Source organism: Carassius auratus, chromosome 16, assembly GCF_003368295.1.
Source record: "Carassius auratus strain Wakin chromosome 16, ASM336829v1, whole genome shotgun sequence".
Taxonomy (NCBI): Eukaryota; Metazoa; Chordata; class Actinopteri; order Cypriniformes; family Cyprinidae; genus Carassius; species Carassius auratus.
The window spans coordinates 4,727,806-4,748,123 of record NC_039258.1 but is presented as its reverse complement, the minus strand read 5'-3'; the positions used below and the strand labels follow the sequence as shown (position 1 = coordinate 4,748,123).

At 36.3% G+C, this 20,318-nt stretch overlaps 1 protein-coding gene across 3 annotated transcripts in view; it reads left to right on the top strand.

Annotated features, from left to right (window-relative positions):
- rims2a (regulating synaptic membrane exocytosis 2a) overlaps positions 1 to 20,318 on the top strand; it is a 145,060-nt gene that overhangs the window by 3,795 nt on the left and 120,947 nt on the right. The window contains exons 3-4 of one of the 3 annotated variants that reach the window (XM_026283478.1): positions 16,857 to 16,889; positions 17,924 to 18,028. The exons of the other annotated variants lie outside the window; for them this stretch is intronic. Of the exons in view, the coding sequence (XP_026139263.1) occupies positions 16,857 to 16,889; positions 17,924 to 18,028 (138 nt within the window). The remainder of the gene's footprint in view (positions 1 to 16,856; positions 16,890 to 17,923; positions 18,029 to 20,318) is intronic. 3 annotated transcript variants of the gene reach the window in all.

Here is a 20,318-nt window from a genome sequence, read left to right as displayed (position 1 = left end):
CTTGTGGATTATTTTGATGTTTTTATCAACTGTTTGGCCTCTCATTCTGACGGCACCCATTCACTTCATAGGATCCATTGGTAAGCAAATGATATAATGCTGAATTTATCAAAATCTGTTCAGATGAAGAAGCAAACTCCCTACATTTTCAGCTAATTAAATTTTTTGTGTGAACTATTCTGTTTATTAAGATGTATGGTCTTGTGATGAATCCATGCCACAGTCTAAAATATGGTTAAAATAACCAGAAACCTTATTAAAAATAAACTTTAGCCCCTTTTCAGAAGGATCTGCAGAGAAGAAAGTGATACACACAGACAAAAACAACACTGGATTTGACTTATTTTACTCTTTTCATTAGTTGTTCTAGTATTTAGGAATGATAGAAACTGTAGTGCCTTGCCATGATGAGCTTTTGGTGTTGTTGATATGTAAATGTGAATAATCTAAATTGTGTTCATTAGTGCATCTTTCTGATGTTGAGGATGTTCAGAATGAACAGTTTTTGCATCTTATCTTACAGCATGTTTTTATGCATTATATGACATTTGGTCACTACAGTGGTTCTCAGTTTTTGTCTAGTTAAGGTGATGATGGAGAAACAAGCAGGATAACTGGTCATCAAATGGTCACTAATGAGATATATAGCTGTGTTTGTTTTATCATAAATATCAGTGTGTTATGTGGTAGCCAAGCCACAGGATGCTCCTCTATGAATTTTTTTAATGGTCTCTCTCTCTCTCTCTCTCACACACACATACACACACATACACAACGGTGGCTGTAAGTCAAATCTGGGAATTCTGGGAGAATGAAGAGATGAAGAAGCCCCCTGTAGAAGTGTTTGCCAACTTCCTGTCATCTCACTGGAAGAGCCAAAAAGAAATTGAAACAAATCCAGCTAGAGAGCGAGAGTGAGGGAGGGTTTTAGTAGCTGAAAGTGAGAATGTGCCAGGGGAGGTGTTTAGAGCCTATGAAAGAGACAGGAAGAATGAGAGACAGGACCTTTAGGAGATTTGACTGAGAGAGATTGTACAGAGGAGAGCAGTTGTTGCCTATTTGCTGTTATTATCCGGGGGGTTGCACCTTTAGCACACAGGGAAAGTGAGTGCACTCAAATTGGTATTCATGTGTGTGCTTCTTATCTGTATTATGTATGTACTTACAGTATGAGGAAAAATAGTACTTGCGTATTTATTTATTTACTTGTATTTCATGTTTAGATGTGCAAAAAAGCTTAATTTAGTTAAATTGAGTGTGTTTTTTTTTTAAAAAACAGGTAAAATTACATTTTAATTTATTTTATTTAATATTTTAAAAGTATTTTCTTTAGTTATTTGATTTTTTTCATGCTCATTTAAGGATTAAGAAAATTGTTATAAAATTGTAAATAAATGGCACATATAGGACAAGATTATACTGCATTTTCATTTAGCTTGTCTGCTTCAGGGTCCATCTGCATGAATATAGTCACCATGTTAAGACTAGTTTGACTAACTAGCAGTTAACCAAGTGGTAATTAATCTTACTTTTTGGTTTCAAATTTGACCAAACCATTAGTATATATGGCCTCATTTAATGCTTATTGTTTGTCTGTTTTATGCTTATTTGATCATTTTTCAACTATTCTCACTAGTCAGCCAGCCAGACTTTTGACAAAAAAATCCACGTTGCGGTTTATTTTTGCTAAGTACTATCAATTTAGACTGGAAGAGAATGTGTCACCAACATTTATGGTTATCAAATGCAGCACATATTTATGTCCAGAATACAGTTCTGCACATAGAAATCGAACTTATTTGCTAAACAAGTACCTGAGTATGTTATGTTTCCAAGCAAACCCTAGACCTCCGACTCCCGGAAGTCAACCTGACTGGAACCGGCAATTTGCTGCTGTGCAGTGCATTTGCAGCAGTGTTTGTCAGTGGTATGCCTCAGTCAGTCATGCCTCAGGTCAGTGATGGGACTCTCGCTCATACACACGGCATCCCCCGCTACCATGTAAAGAGCTTCTGTGATAACCCTTCCCCCACACACACATCTTGGTTGCCTCCGGGGGGACGGGCCACAGCGAGTCTTAATCCACACCACAGAACACACACCAACTGGCTCTGTCCTGCTCATCAGCATCTTCCATCAGCACACTAGCTGGTATTTGAGATGTTAATGGACTGGTTTGTAAAAGCACTGGGTGTTGGTTAAGCAAAGGTGGAGCGTGCAGCTCCGAAATCTAGTGATCTGCCTACAGTAGCTATCTGCTTTTTAAAGGTTCCATAGAATGCACTGATACAATATTTTAAGTTGTGTATATGAAATTTTATCTAAAAAAACCCCACAGATAATTTTTTATAGAATGAAATTGCCACTTTTAGGGTATGAGCCAAAACATTTTTTGCGTTTGTCCCCTTTAAATGAAAATGAGCAGCTGCTCCTGCCTCCCTTTTCAGACGAGTGTGGAGCAGTCAGTTGTGCCAAGTCTGCATTTATTCCCGCATGTTTAAGCGACCCCAATAACGTGATATTAATCCACTAAAATGCTAATTTTACCAGGGAATCATGCTCAAAACGTGATAGGACTAGTTTTGAGTAGAAATTGGGCAGGTTTTGTTATGAAAACCTGGCAACCCTGTTGGAGCTTTAAGAGCTCATGTTCGTGGCATACCGGTGTTATGGTTTAACTGGTGGTGACCATGTTACTGACTTCAAATTGCTTCCAAATGCACCTATTTGCAATCATTCTGGTATCACATGAAGGCAGCATTAGTGAAAACAGGCAGAGACAATGGTAGCTTTAGCAACATTACCATTACAGAGAGCCAAGAAGATGTTTTGGAAAACAAAATGCGTGATGCTTACTTTGTACGTAGTCTGGATGTTTGCGCATGAAGCGTTGGCATCAATCCCTCTTGCAGAAGCAATCTCTGCACAACTCCAGCGCTGAACTGACCCTAGTTTGTGAGGCAGTCTGGTGTAAAATGTTAGCACAAATTAATATAACTTTTCCTACAAAAATAAAAGTTAACCACCATGTCCTCATCGGTCTATGGAGACTCCTATGTTCGCTGGTGCATCCCAACACACAACAATTTTTTAATGGCTCTTTGGTGCTGACATTGTTCCTCTAGCAGCTACAGCAAGAGAACAGTAATGACGGACCGCAGCTTCTCACTCAGGGCTATGTACGGTATATGCTAATAGGGCAGAGAGCGTCACATATGGACGGGACCTTCACCGACTATGTTCGTCATAGTAGTGAGATAGGGCTGTAAAAATGGCTGAAATTTTAGTTAGGGTGAAGAAAAGCTTTTGGCTTTTCTTCTGAGGCCACAAGAGGGCGCATTGGGCAAAATTTAATGCATGTTTATTCAAAGCATAATAAAATATTAAGTATTATAATTAAGTATCTTAAATAACTATAAACAAAACAGCATCATGTGTACATGCATAGTTTAATACAAAGGGGTGAAAGCCAATCACACAGTATATTTTTCATTTAAACATGAGATGCAGTAGGATGGAGAAAACCCATCATAAAGTCTCGATATGTTTTTGAAAAAAAACCCAGAACCCACCATAATTTTACATGGCTTTCTAAACATGCAGCTCTATTGTGTGAGATGTGAGTGCAACAGTAATAGAAGATGTCCCTCCTTAGAAAATGTGTGAAATATGCGTTCTGTGTAAATGGCTTGGGATCTTCTCCACATTCTCTTTTTACGCAATATTTTTTTATTGAACATCGCAGCAGCACTGCATCTAGTTGCTTCAACTGTATATGTTAACAAAAACATTATAATGCAATGACACTTGTATTGTCATTGCATTATAATGTGGGGGGTGTTTAAATCTGCCTCCTTAATGGACACCTAAAATTTGAATGCAACATTTTTGCATCCGAATGTGGATTATTATTATTTTTAAATAGACGAATAATCTAAATTCGAATTTCTTTTGACAGCCCTATAGTGAGAAATCTGGAACTACTAGTGTGGAGAGACTGTTTATGAATTATTGGGATAATAAAACAATGAGTGGGTGGATTTTTTTACCATTATAGGCTGGTTGTTTACACACTGCGGCCACACAACTGTGTTAAAACACCTTATAAATGTGATTTTTGCATTCTGTGACACCTTTAAGACAGAATCCTAATGTGGAACCACAGATGTGACTGATTTGAAACGTTCTACATATGCAGTAGTGAAAAGGGGGTTAGTAAGCTGATAAAAAGCTAATAATTAATGAAACCAAGTGTAAACTTAAAATATATAAATAGGGTTGCAAAATTAATTTAAATAAATCTGCTCTCGTGATAAAGGTTAGTGCTATTATAAGATTAAAAACTGCTATATATATTTTTTTTAAGTTTTCATGTTTCAGAGTGAAGTGCGGAATTGTGTTCCATTTCCAACTTTTTTGTGGAAAGATGTTGATGGCACTTCACCAGTTTTCTGCCGAAATAAAATCTTTCTTGACAGTTTGAAATGTTATAACTTCAAGGGTTTGAACATTTGAAAGTAAATAATTTTAGACCTTACATTAGTTAGGAATTTAAGATTTTAAATTGTAGTGTAAAATAAAATTGTGTTAATTATTCAGTATTCATTTTACAGCAGTATATTTCATGTTTTATAATTAGTTATGCATAATAATATTTGTAATAATTTAATTAAAAAATAAAATAAAATATATAAAATATAAAATATTTTATTTGTTTACTTGCCTTAATGTCATGTGACCATTAACCATCATCAGAGAACCATGAAGATATCTTAAAAACTTAAATAAAATGCATCTTGTGTCTTACATCCAATTTTATTTGAGGGATTTAGAAAATTGGGAACTCATGCACTAATGTATAATACTAATCATGTTGTTCACAATAATTGAATTACTGAAAATTAAAAAAAAAACTGAGTTAGTAGATAAAATAGCATGTTATACTTTATTACATCCAGATTTTCAATGCTTGTCCGTATGGAATTAATTTTATGTGGATTTATAAGTAACTGTTCTCTTGTATAGTCCTCCATTTTGGGTTTTATTTAATTTTTTTCACTAAGCTTGCTGCAATGCATTCTGGGATTGTGTGTCTTAGAATGCTGCGTAATTAAGTTAAATAAGCCTTTGCGTTTGGATCGAGCCATATGACGGCTGCCCTCCTCTCGTTTTGACTCACCTTCCTATTCATGACTCGTTCATGTTCTGTCACCTAGCATTACCTATTCTCTCATTTTATCTCTAACCCACCCCTCCTCTCTTGCTGTCCACATATTTAATTTGTCATCATGTGATTTTTTTTTTGGTTAATATAACTAATAGAAATGACAAAAACACATCATAAAATTACATAAACTAAATTTAAAATGAATGCTAGAAATTTATGAAAATGATATTGCTTTATACTTATGCATGCTCTAGATCCAAGATACATTTGTTGACTCATCACTAAAACTGAATAAATGACCTCAAACTAACATGCTGTGATACGCAGCCAGTTTCCTGTGCAGCGGATGCGCCCAGCGTGAGTGTAGTACACAGAGCATTACGTCACAGAGCTGAGACGCCGTATAGTGCTGCCGCTATTACATAAGACTGACCTAGCGCACTGAGAAACACTGAGAGAGAACACGCTGAGCAGTTTAGAAGCGTTCCACCACAAATGCATAATGCTTTGATGTTTCTCAGTTTGTTTTAGATTTATGCGCTTGGGTAAAACCTCACTGTGATTACAATGGAATCTTATTTCCACTACAGAATCAAAGGATAAAAATGATTACTGCGAGATTATATTGCACAGTTCAGCCCTTTGTCCATCAGAATAGCGAATTCATATCTTGGAATTGCCAGTTTACATTTCACTTTTATTTTTTTTTAATGATTTCTTTACAATTATAAATTTACATTTTGTAATTCAGACTTTTTTTTTGCCCAAAAGTTTACATTTTGCAGTTGTGTGTGTGTATGTGTGTTTTTTTTTTTTCAATTTCAGAATAAAAAATTTAAAAAATATATCAATTCTTACATTTTTATAGATCCCAGCATGGTAATAAAAATTTACCTTTATTTCAATCTCCATAATCTTTTGGCAAAATGTAATAATTTGCTCCATCTCTGAAACATCTTTCTTTTTCAGGTGATGTCACATGTTCTTTAGCAAAATATCTGGTGTCTGGAATATAAAATCAAATGTTCTTGAAAATCCTGCTTGAGTTGGAAATAAATCAGATTAGGGAAGTAAAATGATTTTTTTTTTTTTTACTTTTCATTTCCTGCATCGTTTCAGTATAAATCAAGAGAAGTATAGTGCAGCAGTGGAGGGGCGTGGGTCTTGTGTGTGCTGGCCAGTCAAAATGAGTGCAGAAATGTGAGAGTGCGACGAGGCACCAGTTCATCTGAAGCTGATTGCATGCAAATCCTGAAGAGCCTCACGTTATTCATGGGTGACTATAAATAGCTTTGGACTGAAGTCGCTCTCTTTGCTCTGGTGGGGTAGTAGAAGAACTGACAGTCAGATCACGTTGCACTGGGCAACATTCACCTCCCATGATGCCTTGGAATTACTGTTTAATGAACAGATACCAAACACACTTGGTTGTCTGTTTGGATTTTGGTCCTTCTGATGCTTTCTTAAAGGTCCCATGACATGGATTATTTTCTTTTTTTAAATGCTTTTTTAATGTTTCCTGAGGTGTACTTATTATTTTTATATCCTGATTTTAGCCCTCTACGCATGAATGCTCTGTTTGAAGGGGCGTGTCTGCTATGAGACTGAGAGTAACACCGAATGTTGTGATTGGCTGACATATTTGCATTTGAAATGCACATTACATCTGTAACTCTCGTCAAATACTTTTACTACGTTTTTTTTATTTATTATTACAGCTGTTGAGATTAACGAATCGTGGAAGTGTTGATTATATAATTATTTTCTAGATCTTTTCCCATCACATGAAAGGCTGCAGTGATGAGCACTGAGTAGACAGAGTCACACAATATCGATAACACAATATCACAATATCGACATGAATCCAGTACGACCTTCGCTGTGCAGCATAATAGTGTCATTCATTATAATGGCAGTTTGGGCAAGTGTGCAGATATCCTTGCGATGTGTGATTGACAGCTCCGAACAATATAAAGGGAGCGTTGTTTGATCGCTCTCTGTGGTTTAATCACAATTTAAATTACAGATTTGTTTCATGCTACTAAGAGAAACAACGTGAAGTTGATCCTTTAGTCACTGGGTTGATTCACTGATGCATAAACAGTATTAAACGATTTAGAAAGAAAGTCTTTGTGAAATTGAATAATTAGCTTCACATCAGAAATAACTGATCACAGATCAGGCATTAATGAACACTGTTACTCACTGATTGTGGTGGTGCTGTCGAATCCATATCGTATATGTCTGTTTGTAACGCTTGTGCTGACATTGCGACTAAATTAAATGTAAATGTTTGGGCGGGTAAAGCAGAGAATGGGGAGGTCACCTTTCCCCTTATGACGACATAAGGGGAAGATTCCAGATCGGCCCGTCTGAGATCTTGTTTTCTCAAAGGCAGAGCAGGACACCCAGGGCTTGGTTTACACCTATCGAAATTATTAGCCACTGGGGGACCATAGACAGGCTAGGGGAACTCATATTAATGTTAAAAACCTCATAAAGTGAAATTTTCATGGGAATAATTTCACGTCAGTAATTTTAATAAGCTGATTTACTGCTCAAGAAACATTTCAATGTTGAAAAAAGTCATACTGCTTTATATACCTTTCTAGAGTATTCTTTGATGAATAGAAAGTTCAACATTTATTTAAAATGGAAATTTGCTAAATTAAATAAATGTATAAAAAAAAAAGTTACTGTTTATAAATGGTGATTAGTTCGCTTTTCAATTCCATCTCCCCATCTTTCATCCTCCTATGAATATAATAAACTACACCTTTATCTGATGCATAATTCCCATTGGCGGTTCTGGACCTCAGGAGCAGAAAATGTTATGTAATGAAGACTGTTTGTGTTTACTTATAGGAAACCCCCTGTCAGTGTTTATGCAATATCTAATAGGATCATATACATAATCACATACATATCTCCAGCTCTACGCAGCACTCAGATTTGACATGCCTTTAGTTTTCTCACTCTTATTAAATGCTCCTGCACTGCTCATAAAGTGGATTATCATCTCTATAAGGTTGAAAATGTGCTTGTATATTTTGTGCTGTGGTTAAAAATGAAAGGAAGCATGGATTATCAGTGCGGTGAACCACATGCAAGCTTTTATACAGTGGTCATCTTGTTGAAGTTTAGTATCTGTCCTGTCTGCAATGGTTGATCTGTGTATAAACGAACTGATATACAGTACTCTAATCCAGTAGTTGAGTCTGTTTGAATGTTAATAAATGCCATTCATTTAAACTTTATATTCATCAAATAATCCTGAAAAATAGCATTAAACACTAAACATTAAAGTTTTTAACATGGATAATAATAATAATACATTTTTTCCTATGCATCAAATCAGCATATCAGAGTTATTTCTGAAGGATTACATCTGTAAAGACTGGAGTAATGATGCTGCAAAGTCTGCTTAATAAATCCCATTTTAAAATGTATTCAAATTGAACTCATTTATTTAAAATTGTAAAAAAAAAAAAAAATAAATAAAAAATTGCAATATAACTGTTTTTACTGTATTTTTCTATCAAACAAAACAGTTGTATTGTTGTGGATTCCAGTATTGATTTAATCATCTGGTGCATTTCTGTGTTGTTTCTTGATTTCAGTCTTAATAGTCTCTCTTATCTGAGTCACTACAAACCTCTAAGACTGTAGGCTCAACCAGATCAGCCAGCAATAAGAAGAACCATTTACTGTGTGAGCCATTATGTAGTGCGGTCTCTCTGGGGAACTGTAGTGTATTGATGCTTATTGGAGCATTTGAGATGTCAGGTGGCGAGGGAGTGCTTTCTTCACTCATGTGCTCGTCCAGGCTGGATCATACCGGTCTGTCCATTTAAAGTTGTGTTGGTGCATTGTTTCCATGGTTTCTGGTCTGTTGGCTCATTCCTGTGGTTAGTTTGTTTTGCTCCAGTGATTCTTCTTTTTGAGTGGATCTCATCTGCTTGATTGATGGGAGTATTGAATGAATTGTGATGCTATTGTTCTTGTGCAATCCACAGCCTATGGTGAAAATCTCTAATGTAATCAGCAGAACTCCGCTTGTCTTTATGGTTGTATTACGTTTGTATGGCTTAGTTTCACATAGCCAGACTTTAAACCATCAGTATAAGTCTGAAAGGTTTGTTTTGTTTTGTTGTGCTGTTGTTAATCTGAAATAGAAACACAGAATACATGATCAGAAATGTGTGATCTGAATTTATATTTGTCCAAAACCAAGTAATAATTTTCTGTCTGATGGAAGATATGATCTAGTTTACTTGCTATACATTTTTAAGAATTTCCCTGGCAAGTTCATCAGTTTGTGACTGTTTTTTTTAGCAGCTCTTGCTGTATTGGTGTACATTATGTATTAGACGGTCAATGGGCTGTCCGTCTGAGAGAAGATGTGCTGGTCTTTGACTCTGTAAGATCAGATTCAGCACTCTGGACAGCAGCCCTAAGAGGAATAATTCATCCAAAAATCTCAATTCTGTCATAATTATGCTTCATGTCATTCCAAACCTGTATTATTTTCTTTGTACTATGGAACATAAAAGATGTTCTGAAGAATATTGGTAAGCAAATGGTTTTGGGTCCCTTTGACTTCCATAGTATGGACAAAAACACTGTGGAAGTCAAAAGGGATCTGGACTTGTTTTGTCACCGGTATTCTTGACAGTATCTTCTTTTATGTTCCACATAAGACATGTGTTCAGTTTTGGAATGGCATGAGGGTGAGTAAATAGTTATAGTTTTCATTTATGGGTGATCTGTTCCTTTAATCTTTGTATTTGTTGCTGCCTGAGTCCAAGTGTGCTGCTTGATGCTGTTTTTTACTGTGAGGGTCGACTGCTTATGTAGGATTAATTCTACTTCGAATATAATTTATTTGGGAAATGATAGGTGTCCTTTGTTTGACCCTGTCTGATTGGATTTGGGAACCACACTAATAACTTTTGGCACAGTTGGTACTGTGTGTGTGTGTGTGTGTATGGACACAATAACACACGTTAGGCACACTGACAGCGTTTAACTTACTGGTGGCTTGTTCTGGACAGGGACAGGAAATTGCGCTCTCAAAATGCTGGGGGTATCCATTACCACTCTATTATTAGTCACGTAGGCTATTATTGTAACTTACTCTTAAGAGATGTTCCCGCACCCTTCCACTCCCAGAGGCATGACAACACCACAACTGTGTGTGTGTGTGTGTGTGTGTGTGTGTGTGTGTGAAAGAGAGAGAGACCCACTAGAGCTGAAAGGATAGTTCTTGCATTTACTTGACTTTATATACATGCTTGTGGGTTCACATGAACATAAGGAAGGGTTTAAACCCTTAAGCCATGCTTAAAAAAGTCTGAATGTCATTGCATTTGTCATTGCATTTGATAACAAAATATCAAACCAAGTGGTATATATAAAAATCATATGTATAAACAAATTATGCTTTGATCAGAAATCCCCATATTTGTTAGTCTCCAGATGATTTTTAGTAGTTTTAGTGGAGTAATCAGTTCTTTTGTACTTCCTGTTCATCAGATGTGTAAATTACTTTAAAAAATATTCAAATGTAAAATAGTTATTGTAAATTTGATTATATATAACACAATATTACTGTTTTTCTGTATTTGTGATTGAATAAATGCAGTTTTGGCATGCAGAGAGAGACATGTTAGAGTGTGTTAGTGCTATATATATATATATATATATATATATATATATATATATATATATATATATATATATATATATATATATATATATATATATATATATATATATATAATTATTATTTATTTTATTAACACTCGCTGGTTTGATGTTTTGTTATCTAATCCGGTGACATTTTAAAGTACGACTTTAGGCTAGAAACATGCTTAATGCAAGTATGTACATTTGCTGAAAACTGCATTTGTGTGCTTGCTTAAAATATGTTTCTGCTCTTCTGTGTTATTATCCATATCTTAAATTTACATTTACATTTAATCATTTAGCAGATGCTTTTATCCAAAGTGAATAACAAATGAGAACAATAGAAGAAGTCAGGTCAACCAGAGAACAACAACAGTATACCAGTGCCATGACAAGTCTGAGTTAGTCTAGTACAGAACGCATAGCCAGGCTTTTATTTATTTATTAATTTTCTTTTAAAAAGTATATCTTAATGAAAAACCGGCTTAAAACTGCTTAAGCTGATTCACCGGTCTTTGCTGGTTTTGGATGGTCTCCCAGACTGGCTAAGTTAGAGTTTATTAGGGCACTAGCTGGTTTCTTAGCTAAAAAGTGTCCAAATCTAGCAAACCAGCTTAGACAAACTTGTTTAAGATATTTTTATTAGGTCAGTCCGATCTCTTTGAAAAGTAACAGCACACTTTAACAAGCCATATGATTTGATGTTTCATTCATACCTGTTACAAGCTACTCACTGAAATTTAATACTTAGGGTTTTAAATTAAAGTAGTGGTTCTTTTCATAAACAGATTGGACCAATAAAAACTGTCCCACAACTGTTTTATTTGTTTCTCCATTCTCCATTTTCCTTGGCATTTATCGATTGTTTGTGTTTAGGGTCATGTCGCAGCATCTGCTTACGGATCAGCAAAGTGAGCGTGCGCTTCTGAAATCTGGTTGTATGGGGTGGAGCTAAATGTGAGGAGGGATTTAAAGCTGTCACTCAAAGGTTAACCGGGGTCTGCCGCGACCAATCACAGCGCTCCAAGCTCAAATGAGATTGCTTTTTGATCCAGATGCCACGGCGGAACCGATGACAGCTGGAATCAAGAGCTCTCCCAGCGCTAATCCTCTTTTAAAGGGAAATGTGTTCAAGGGAGGCACTTCCTCCTCCATCACGCTGAATGGTCCTAATGAACAGGTGTCTGCCTCTATAATGGGCTGCCTTGAACCCAGCTGCTATTTCAGGCATCACTGTGTGAGGGCGAGCTGTAAATGTTTAATACTAATTTTGTAACTTTTTCTATATTCATAAAATATCATGTTTGTATTTTCTTTAAGTTCTAACCTTAAAAACTGAATTAGGCATAAAATGATGTCTTCAGAATCATTCATACATCGGATCGAATGAGATTTAAACAAAAAGTTGTAACACAGGTCAAAAGAAGATAGAAATCATCACTTTTTGTGCCAGTTTGTCAGGTGTTTAAATGCTACTAAATCCATTATTTTGTGGGAACGTACTTGAAAAAAACAGGTACTTGTTTTAAAATCATCACCCCAAAATTCTGACATGGATCAGTTAGTTCACTCTAATTGGAAACTGGCTATTTAACTGTAAACTCTTGTAAAATTATCTCTAGTTGTGTGGCACATGGAGTTATTCTCTTTTAAAATTCTCCACTTATGAGATTCAGTTTCATTAAGGGTGCTACCTTTCTGGCATCTGCCTATATAGGAAGTAGGCTGCAAGATGACGCACTAGGTTTTGGAAGTCAGCCTGTTTTCACAATCACACGCAGACTTTGGCTCTTAATGCAACTTGTGTACTGTGGTTTAATCAAGTGTGTGTTAATTCAGTGGCACTCTGTGGTCTCAGATGGTTCAGCGGAGGTCGTGTTGACCTGGCTTTTTCTGGCACGAGATTACGCCATTTCTGCTCCTGCAGTGATTCTGCCACCTGTTGCCACACACACACACAGATTTCCACATTCATGAAATGAACTGGTCTCACGCTGTCCCTCCACCTGTCACACACTCATTCACACAATTTAATGTGAATATCTTAAATCTTATGCTTATACAACACATTTTCATTCATTTTCAATAGGTCACATATTGATGCTTGGTCAGGACCCTTGGGGTCGCTTTTTGACTTCCAAGGTACCCATTTAACGCCTTTTTTGATGCACATGGGATCCTTTTAGTGACATATTGCGATGTACATTGTCCTGCATTGTTTGTCTAAATGTAAGGGTTTGCATGCATTTGTAAAATAAATAAATAATAAAAAAAAGTAATAATTTTATATACATTTATAATTATATTGGAGCATCTAACCCCACCCCTTCCTTAAACCTACCCACTTCTAAACAACATAAAACATGTAGCAGGCAAAAACAGTACAATCACAGGTATTTGGGGAAGTCATGGCCTAATGGTTAGAGACTCGGACTCGCAATTGAAAGGTTGTGAGTTCGAGTTTCGGGCCGGCAGGAATTGCGCTCCATTAACACGCTCGCATCACATTCAAAGAGATACTCAGGTGGCATGATCAATCGGTCATGAGACACACCGCAGCCTACAGCATTTACAGCATAAAAATGATTATTTAGCTTTTTTTCCTTGTCTATGATCTGCTGTGCATGTCACCTATGGCAAAAGTATGCAAGGATGTAGTTCTGGACTTTAAAGATAGTGAACACTTTTTGCTGAAAATGAATCTAAACACTTTACTAAGCTTTACATTTCTCTGTTCAGTTTTCCTGCTACAGTTCATCAGAAGTGTATACAACTGTCCACAGAAAGAGAAGTTATTTCGATTAACTCAGGCTATAGGTTGTGGTGGTGATGGCACACAGGCGAGCCCCACTGACCAGCACAGACTGGCACACTGGCAGCTGTAATTGTGGAGCAATTATGCCCCATGCAGAGATTCAGCTCTGTATTATGTAACAGGACTTTCCTCTTCTGACAGCGGGAGGCCAGTGTGTTCACGCATACACACACACACATTTCAGACAGAACAGCGTTTTAGTGCTAGCTGAAAAACGGGCCATCTAATGCATTTCTTAAAAAAATATATATGTATATATCTGTAGTCTGCTTATTTCTTGGCACGTGGCTCTCTGACCCTTTAATTTAACATAGTCATTTTTTGCTGTTTTGGTTTTAATAATTGTATATTAAATCATTACGTATTGTTGTATGTTATTGCCAGCTTTGCATATGATATGAACAAAAGCATGTATTGATGGGCTGCAGATCAGTGTTATTTTAGTATTATTTATATATTTTAAATAATATAAAAATAAAACCTAATTAAAAAATATGAAACCAGCAAATAAATATATATATTTTTGTTTGTTTTAGTAATTTTGTAATGCGCTTATGTCATTTTTTAAAGTCACCATTTAGATTTAATTTTAGTTTATATTTATTTCCAGTTAGTAATTGCCCTTCAACCACTTTTTTTTTTTTTTTTTTTTATCACGCTGGTCTGAAGTCATGTTTTTGCTTTCATATGTAACATGTTTTGGTAATGGTCACAAGTCACAATGTGTGCATGAATGTATAAACCAGTGTTTCCACTGCGTAAAGGTTAACATGACAACCTCAGACAACACCACTCTGTCTTAACAACATGGCAACTATCAGTACCTGCGAGCATGTTCATTTCTAAATTACCTTATATAAATTAATTAAGAGTCCTGTTTTCATATCATATTGTTTAATACTTTAAGAAAGAGGAAGTTACTACTATTACACTACTGTTGAAAGGTATTGTGTAAGTACATTACTGATCATGTTTTGTTATCAAAAGCACAGCCATAGCCACAGAGTTTGAAAATTAGTGAGGTCTGGGGTGGCTGGGGTTAAGAATTGTGCTATAATAACCCCTACTAAGAACATATTATATACACTAACACTTTAAAAAGACCGAGATGTACAGTAGATGTTTGTAAAAGATGTTTTCTTTTCACTTTCTACTGTCAGTTTTAGTGCTGGCAATCATGCAGTGTTGCCAGATGTTGCTTTAAAAACAAATAAAAACTGAAAAATCTATAAAATAAAATAAACCACAATTATTCTGCAAGTAAGAAGCATAATTTTTCTGGCTTTGAAGCATAGCCTTCTGCCACATTAATATGGGCTACTATGAAAACTGCTCAAACACAGCTAGTTTTTTCTAGAATTAAATACAGCAGGTTCAATGCACATTCATTTTCACATAAATTTTTTTCCCGTTCATTGATTTCATTAAGCTTTGTTCTAATGAGAGGATTTGCAAGCTTGCACTGGACAGAAGTATGCACTGAATAGTTAGTCAGATAAGTTTCGCCAATATGATAAAGAATAGATAATATCTCAAAATCACTTGTACCCTACCTGACTGAAAAAAAACCCCCAGTCTTTTACTCTGCCTGTGTCAGTCTGTGTCTTGTTAAAGATTTAAATCCCTGCCACCAAGATGCTCCTGTCGGTCACGGATTATGGAAAGTGAAACATAGCTGGCTACGGGCCTGTTCAAAAGTATATTCACAGATGGAACTGATGGATGTTAAGTTGAGAATAAGCAGGAAGCCTGCTTTAAGAGGAGCGTGCTGCGAGTCTGATGGTGAGATGTGGGGTGTGTAATTTAAAGTGATGAGTCAGCTCTCATTCTATAGCTGTCACATCAATGAAGCCTCTGTCTCCACCTCCACTCAAGAGCACCACAGAGAGGGACGAGGAGAAGAGCGGGGACAGTCATTTGAGGTTAAATTAACAGTCTGGGAACAGCTAAGAAAGAGGGATAATTTGGTAAGATTATCACAGTCAAGACGAGTGAAGGCTTAATTTGTGCTACAACACACCACAACACCGTGCTAGTGTATGACTGAAACCGAAGGAAGTCAAATTATGTGTTGTATAGTTTAAGACTGCTGCACTTTTTCCTGTGACGGACATAGGTTGACATCTTTTCCTTGATGTTTGACCATTAGGGGGCAGTGACACACTGTTTTACCATTTTGCACTACTGTTTTGGTAGATAATTGAAACTTCAGGTGTTTTTCCAACTCACACCAATGCACAGATCTTAGACAGGTAAAAAAAAAAAAACTACACACAAAAAAAGGGAGTCCACATTTAGCGAAACAAAACCTGAAACTGCTAGGAATGCTCGGCTGATGACATGATGTGCTGTTTTTTCAGGATTTCTTACATTAGGGTGTTCATTAACCCTCTCAACCCTCCTTAGAATAGATTTTATTGTATTAATGTGTTTGAGTCTTAAGCTCAACACAGTTCATCTGATGGACTGTGTGTTGTGGACGGTGATGGGTATTTATATGGATGACTCACACAGTGTATCTGTGGGAGGCAGAACAATAATGCCCCTGTCTTTTTTTCAGTTTTTCTGTTATCAATTATTTTTTTTCTGTCATCAATTATTAATTAAGTTTTTGCATTAAAGTGTTCCATGTCTTTGCATGTTTTCTGTTTGTGTATGTTTAAAACGGTCATGTTCATATCTGTTTGCATGTTTTGTTGTTGTTGTTGTTTGTTTTGAATTTATTGGCAGATGCTTAGTATGACTAAGATCTTATTAAATCTTTAAAAAATAGTCATATTATTGCACAGTGAAGCTACTGTAATATATACATACACACGTACACACACACACACACACACACACACACACACACACACACACACACACACATATATATATATATATATATATATATATATATATATATATATATATATATATATATTATTAAATAAATAATCATTTATACACACACACAACATATTATATTCATAACAAATCAAATTATTGAAATTGGATTGGATAACGTACAGTATATGTCCAGTGTTTTACATGTATTTGTCTTTGTTTGAATGTTTTTCCATGCTTTTATGATCATTTTTTTGTTTGTTTGTCATATTTCGAATGCCTCTTTTGTTGTCTTTTATTTCGGTTGTCATGCTGCCCTTATGTTCTCTTATTTATTTTTGTATTTTTTATTTTTAGGGTCAAAGAAGATGCAAAGTCTCAGCCAGTCCAGTAAGTAACACTTCAGTCAGGCCTAGATGGAATCTGTGGACTTTTCCCCACATTTTCCCACAGAAGCTGCAGAATACTCTCATTGGCAAGTCAAATCATAATCCGATCAGCCAAATCATTTAGTAAACAAACAATAAAGGGGCAGAACTTTGTTGGCCGCTCAAATTCTGCAGTTTTTGTCCATGTGCAGATTCTGTGTGGGCCTGATCTTAGCTAGAGATCTCAAGGCTTTGACATTCCCGCCTGGCTGGTTAGTGGGCTGTGCGTTTGCTGTGGCTTCCTCTGTGATTGGTGGCTCTTTTCCCCTCCTCTCTCGAGTGATTGGCTGGCTGCAGTCTGTCATGGCTCTATCCAAAAAGCTTTTTTGGCAGCTTCATCCACATATAGGCTGGATGCATCAGTCCTGCTTTATTTTGCTTGTTCGTTGATTCTGTGAGTTCACATGGACACTGTCTGATCTCTTTCTCTGTATCTGTGGATACACAACTGTATCCCGGGCTGATGGATGCAAAATTCATTTCACTCGCTCTGGCTTCTTTGCTTCCGTCTCCAGCTGACTGTGCCTCCTCTTCTGTTTTTCCATCAGTTTTCTATCTTCTCTTTCTTTTTTTCTTCTTACTCTTTCTACTCTTCTTACTTAGTCACATATGGCCAGAATTTTCAGAAAGTCCATTTAGTTTTTCTCAAAGCCAAGAAAAACTTAGACTGGAAGAGTACCAATCACAGTACAATGTAAAACAGTAAAACTGTATTGTGATTTCTGGGCATGAAGCCAGCCAATGAGATTTGAGCTTGCCAGACTGAGAAAGTGACCAGTGTTGTGTGCAGTATGCATGAGCTTGTCAGTGGGCTGAGACTAGTCTGTCCCTCTCTCTCTGTTTTTCTCTCTATCCCAGTAGTTTTTGTAGCTGTACATGTGTGTTTCTTATGTATGTAGCTTCACTGCAGTTGTCATGATGATATTGGCGCGTGTGTTAAATGGAATTAGGCTTGTTGACCGGTTTTTGAGTTGCGCTGTCTGCTTGTTCATACAGGTGGTTTCCCTTTAGCGGAATCACTGATCTGGTTAATAATGTTCTCCAGCCCCAGACAAAGTCCCAAAACCAACTGCAAACAGAGCCTCCAAAGGAGCCAGAGACGTAAGTAAGACTGAATGGAGGTATCTTTGCCCTTAACACTCAAAATGCTGTATCGCCCAGACAAACCTTGAATTATGTTGCATTTCTGATGATATGACGATATGACTCCCCTTTCACTTAATCTGACAATTAAATAAACGGTCAAAAAAGGCTATCAGTTCACAAAAATGTTTAATAAATTACACATATAAATTTGCTGGTAACACTTTACAATAAGATTGAATCTGTGAGCATTAATCAATGCATTAGACATTCTGAAATAACTATTTTTTTAACAGCATTTGTTTATCATTATTTTTAATAAAATTTTTAGATAGATGTGCTAATTCATGCTCATTCACTATTTTGTTAAATTTAATGTTTTGTATGTAAATATTTTTTATTGCCTTATTTTATGTTTGTATAAAACGGTCATAAAATAAAACAATGAATAAAATATGAAATGTACACACAATATGAAAGAATATATCCATGTTTATTCATAATAATAAATGTTTGTTTCTAAAAATAATTCAGGTATTTTTATATGTAGAAATTAATAAAATATTATTTGTTTGTTTAATTCATTAAATGCTATGCATTAACTAATGTTAACACATTTTATCTTTTTGAAAACTCTTCGTCCTCAAATGAAGACAAATTAAAGGCATTACGTTATAGTGGAAAATTGCTAAAAACAAATTGCTCAGATCGTAAAAATTAGTTTCAGTATGGGTCAGTGGGCATGAGAAATTTAGCTGTTATTTTTATGATGTTATATAAATTATGTTGTTTTTATTATGTGAAATTGAATTAATTATTCTAAGTTAATGTGATAAATTGACAGACCCTATTTATTATCACAAATATTAGCTACTACGGTCATGTTTCGCTCATTATGGCCCATCAGCTTGATTTGATTACGAGAGCTGCATTAGAGAACAGCATTAAGCATGGGTTTTGTGTTACACGAGAAGTCGACTACAAATTTGTAAGTAGCTTAAACAGGTAAAGCGCAGGTCTTCAGGTGGCCACGGTGTCACTCATAAAGGGAGGGCGTATCAGTGTACTGGCTCGTGTTTCTTTGACTTCTCTGTCTGCTGTGTGTCAGACGAGACGTGAAGAATGGTGTATGATTATATTATGGGTTATGCGTCTCTGGAGATGAACGGTGCTGTGGTCTCCAGCTGTCTGTAATGCTACCTGAGCCAGCGCACCTGCCGGACCTCTGGAGCTCCTCCAGCCTTCCCATCATCCACCCTGACTGCTGTCTGGAGCCCGGGTGAATATGGGAGCATAGATGCTGGGTTTAATGTAAAATGTGTCCTGGTTTACTCTGTTCCAAACACATATGATCTGATCTTTTTTCTGGCAGGCGATTGACTCGTGACACAGACTAAAATCTAATATTGCATTAGCTGAAGAACGTCTGTCGTGTATCTGAGAGGGGAGCGAGGGTCAGACAGTGAGTGGTACTGTGTATCCACATGTCTGGAGGGTAAGAGGGCGGAGGGGTTGGTGAAAGCAGACCTGCTCATTGGTGTGATTTGATCCTAGAGGGGTGAAAGGTCACTGACTTTTCTGGTGGGGTCCAGGTTGACAGGTTTGACCGGTTAGCTTCAGAAAGTTAGTACTTGCTGGTCAGACGACAGCTTTTTTATTTATGGCCAGTGAAAAAATTATATATATATATAAATGTAACACTAACTGTCAAAAGTTTTTGAACAGTAAGAGTTTTAAGAAACACACGTTTTTTAAAGAAGTCTCTTCTGCACACTAAGCCTGCATCCATTTGATCCAGCAAAGTACAGCAAAAACTGTAAAAAATTAAGAAGTATTTTGCTATTTAAAATAATTTATTATAATTTTCAATTTTAATACATTTTAACATGTAATTTATTCCTATGATTTAAAAACAAGATTTTTAACATAATTACTCCAGTCACATGATCCTTCAGAAATCAATAAAAAATAAATATATATTGTGGCGAGTGGGGCGGGGCCGAGAGGCGTGGGAACGAGGAGTGAGGCCAGGTGTAGTGATTGGAGATGAGCTACACCTGAGCCCCACCGCTAGTATCGAGTCCCACGTAGGAGATGGAAGGATATAAAACTGGAGCGACGACCGTGAAGGACGAGAGAGGACCAGGCCTGGGACATTATTTTATGTGTTTACTTTTAATTTATGCGCGTCAGTCGCCGTGATGGGCTGACGCGCTGTTTTGTGTTTATTTTTGAATATTAAAATGTTTTTGATTGTGTGCCGGTTCCCGCCTCCTTCTTCCCGATGAATATGGAGATTTGTTTGTTA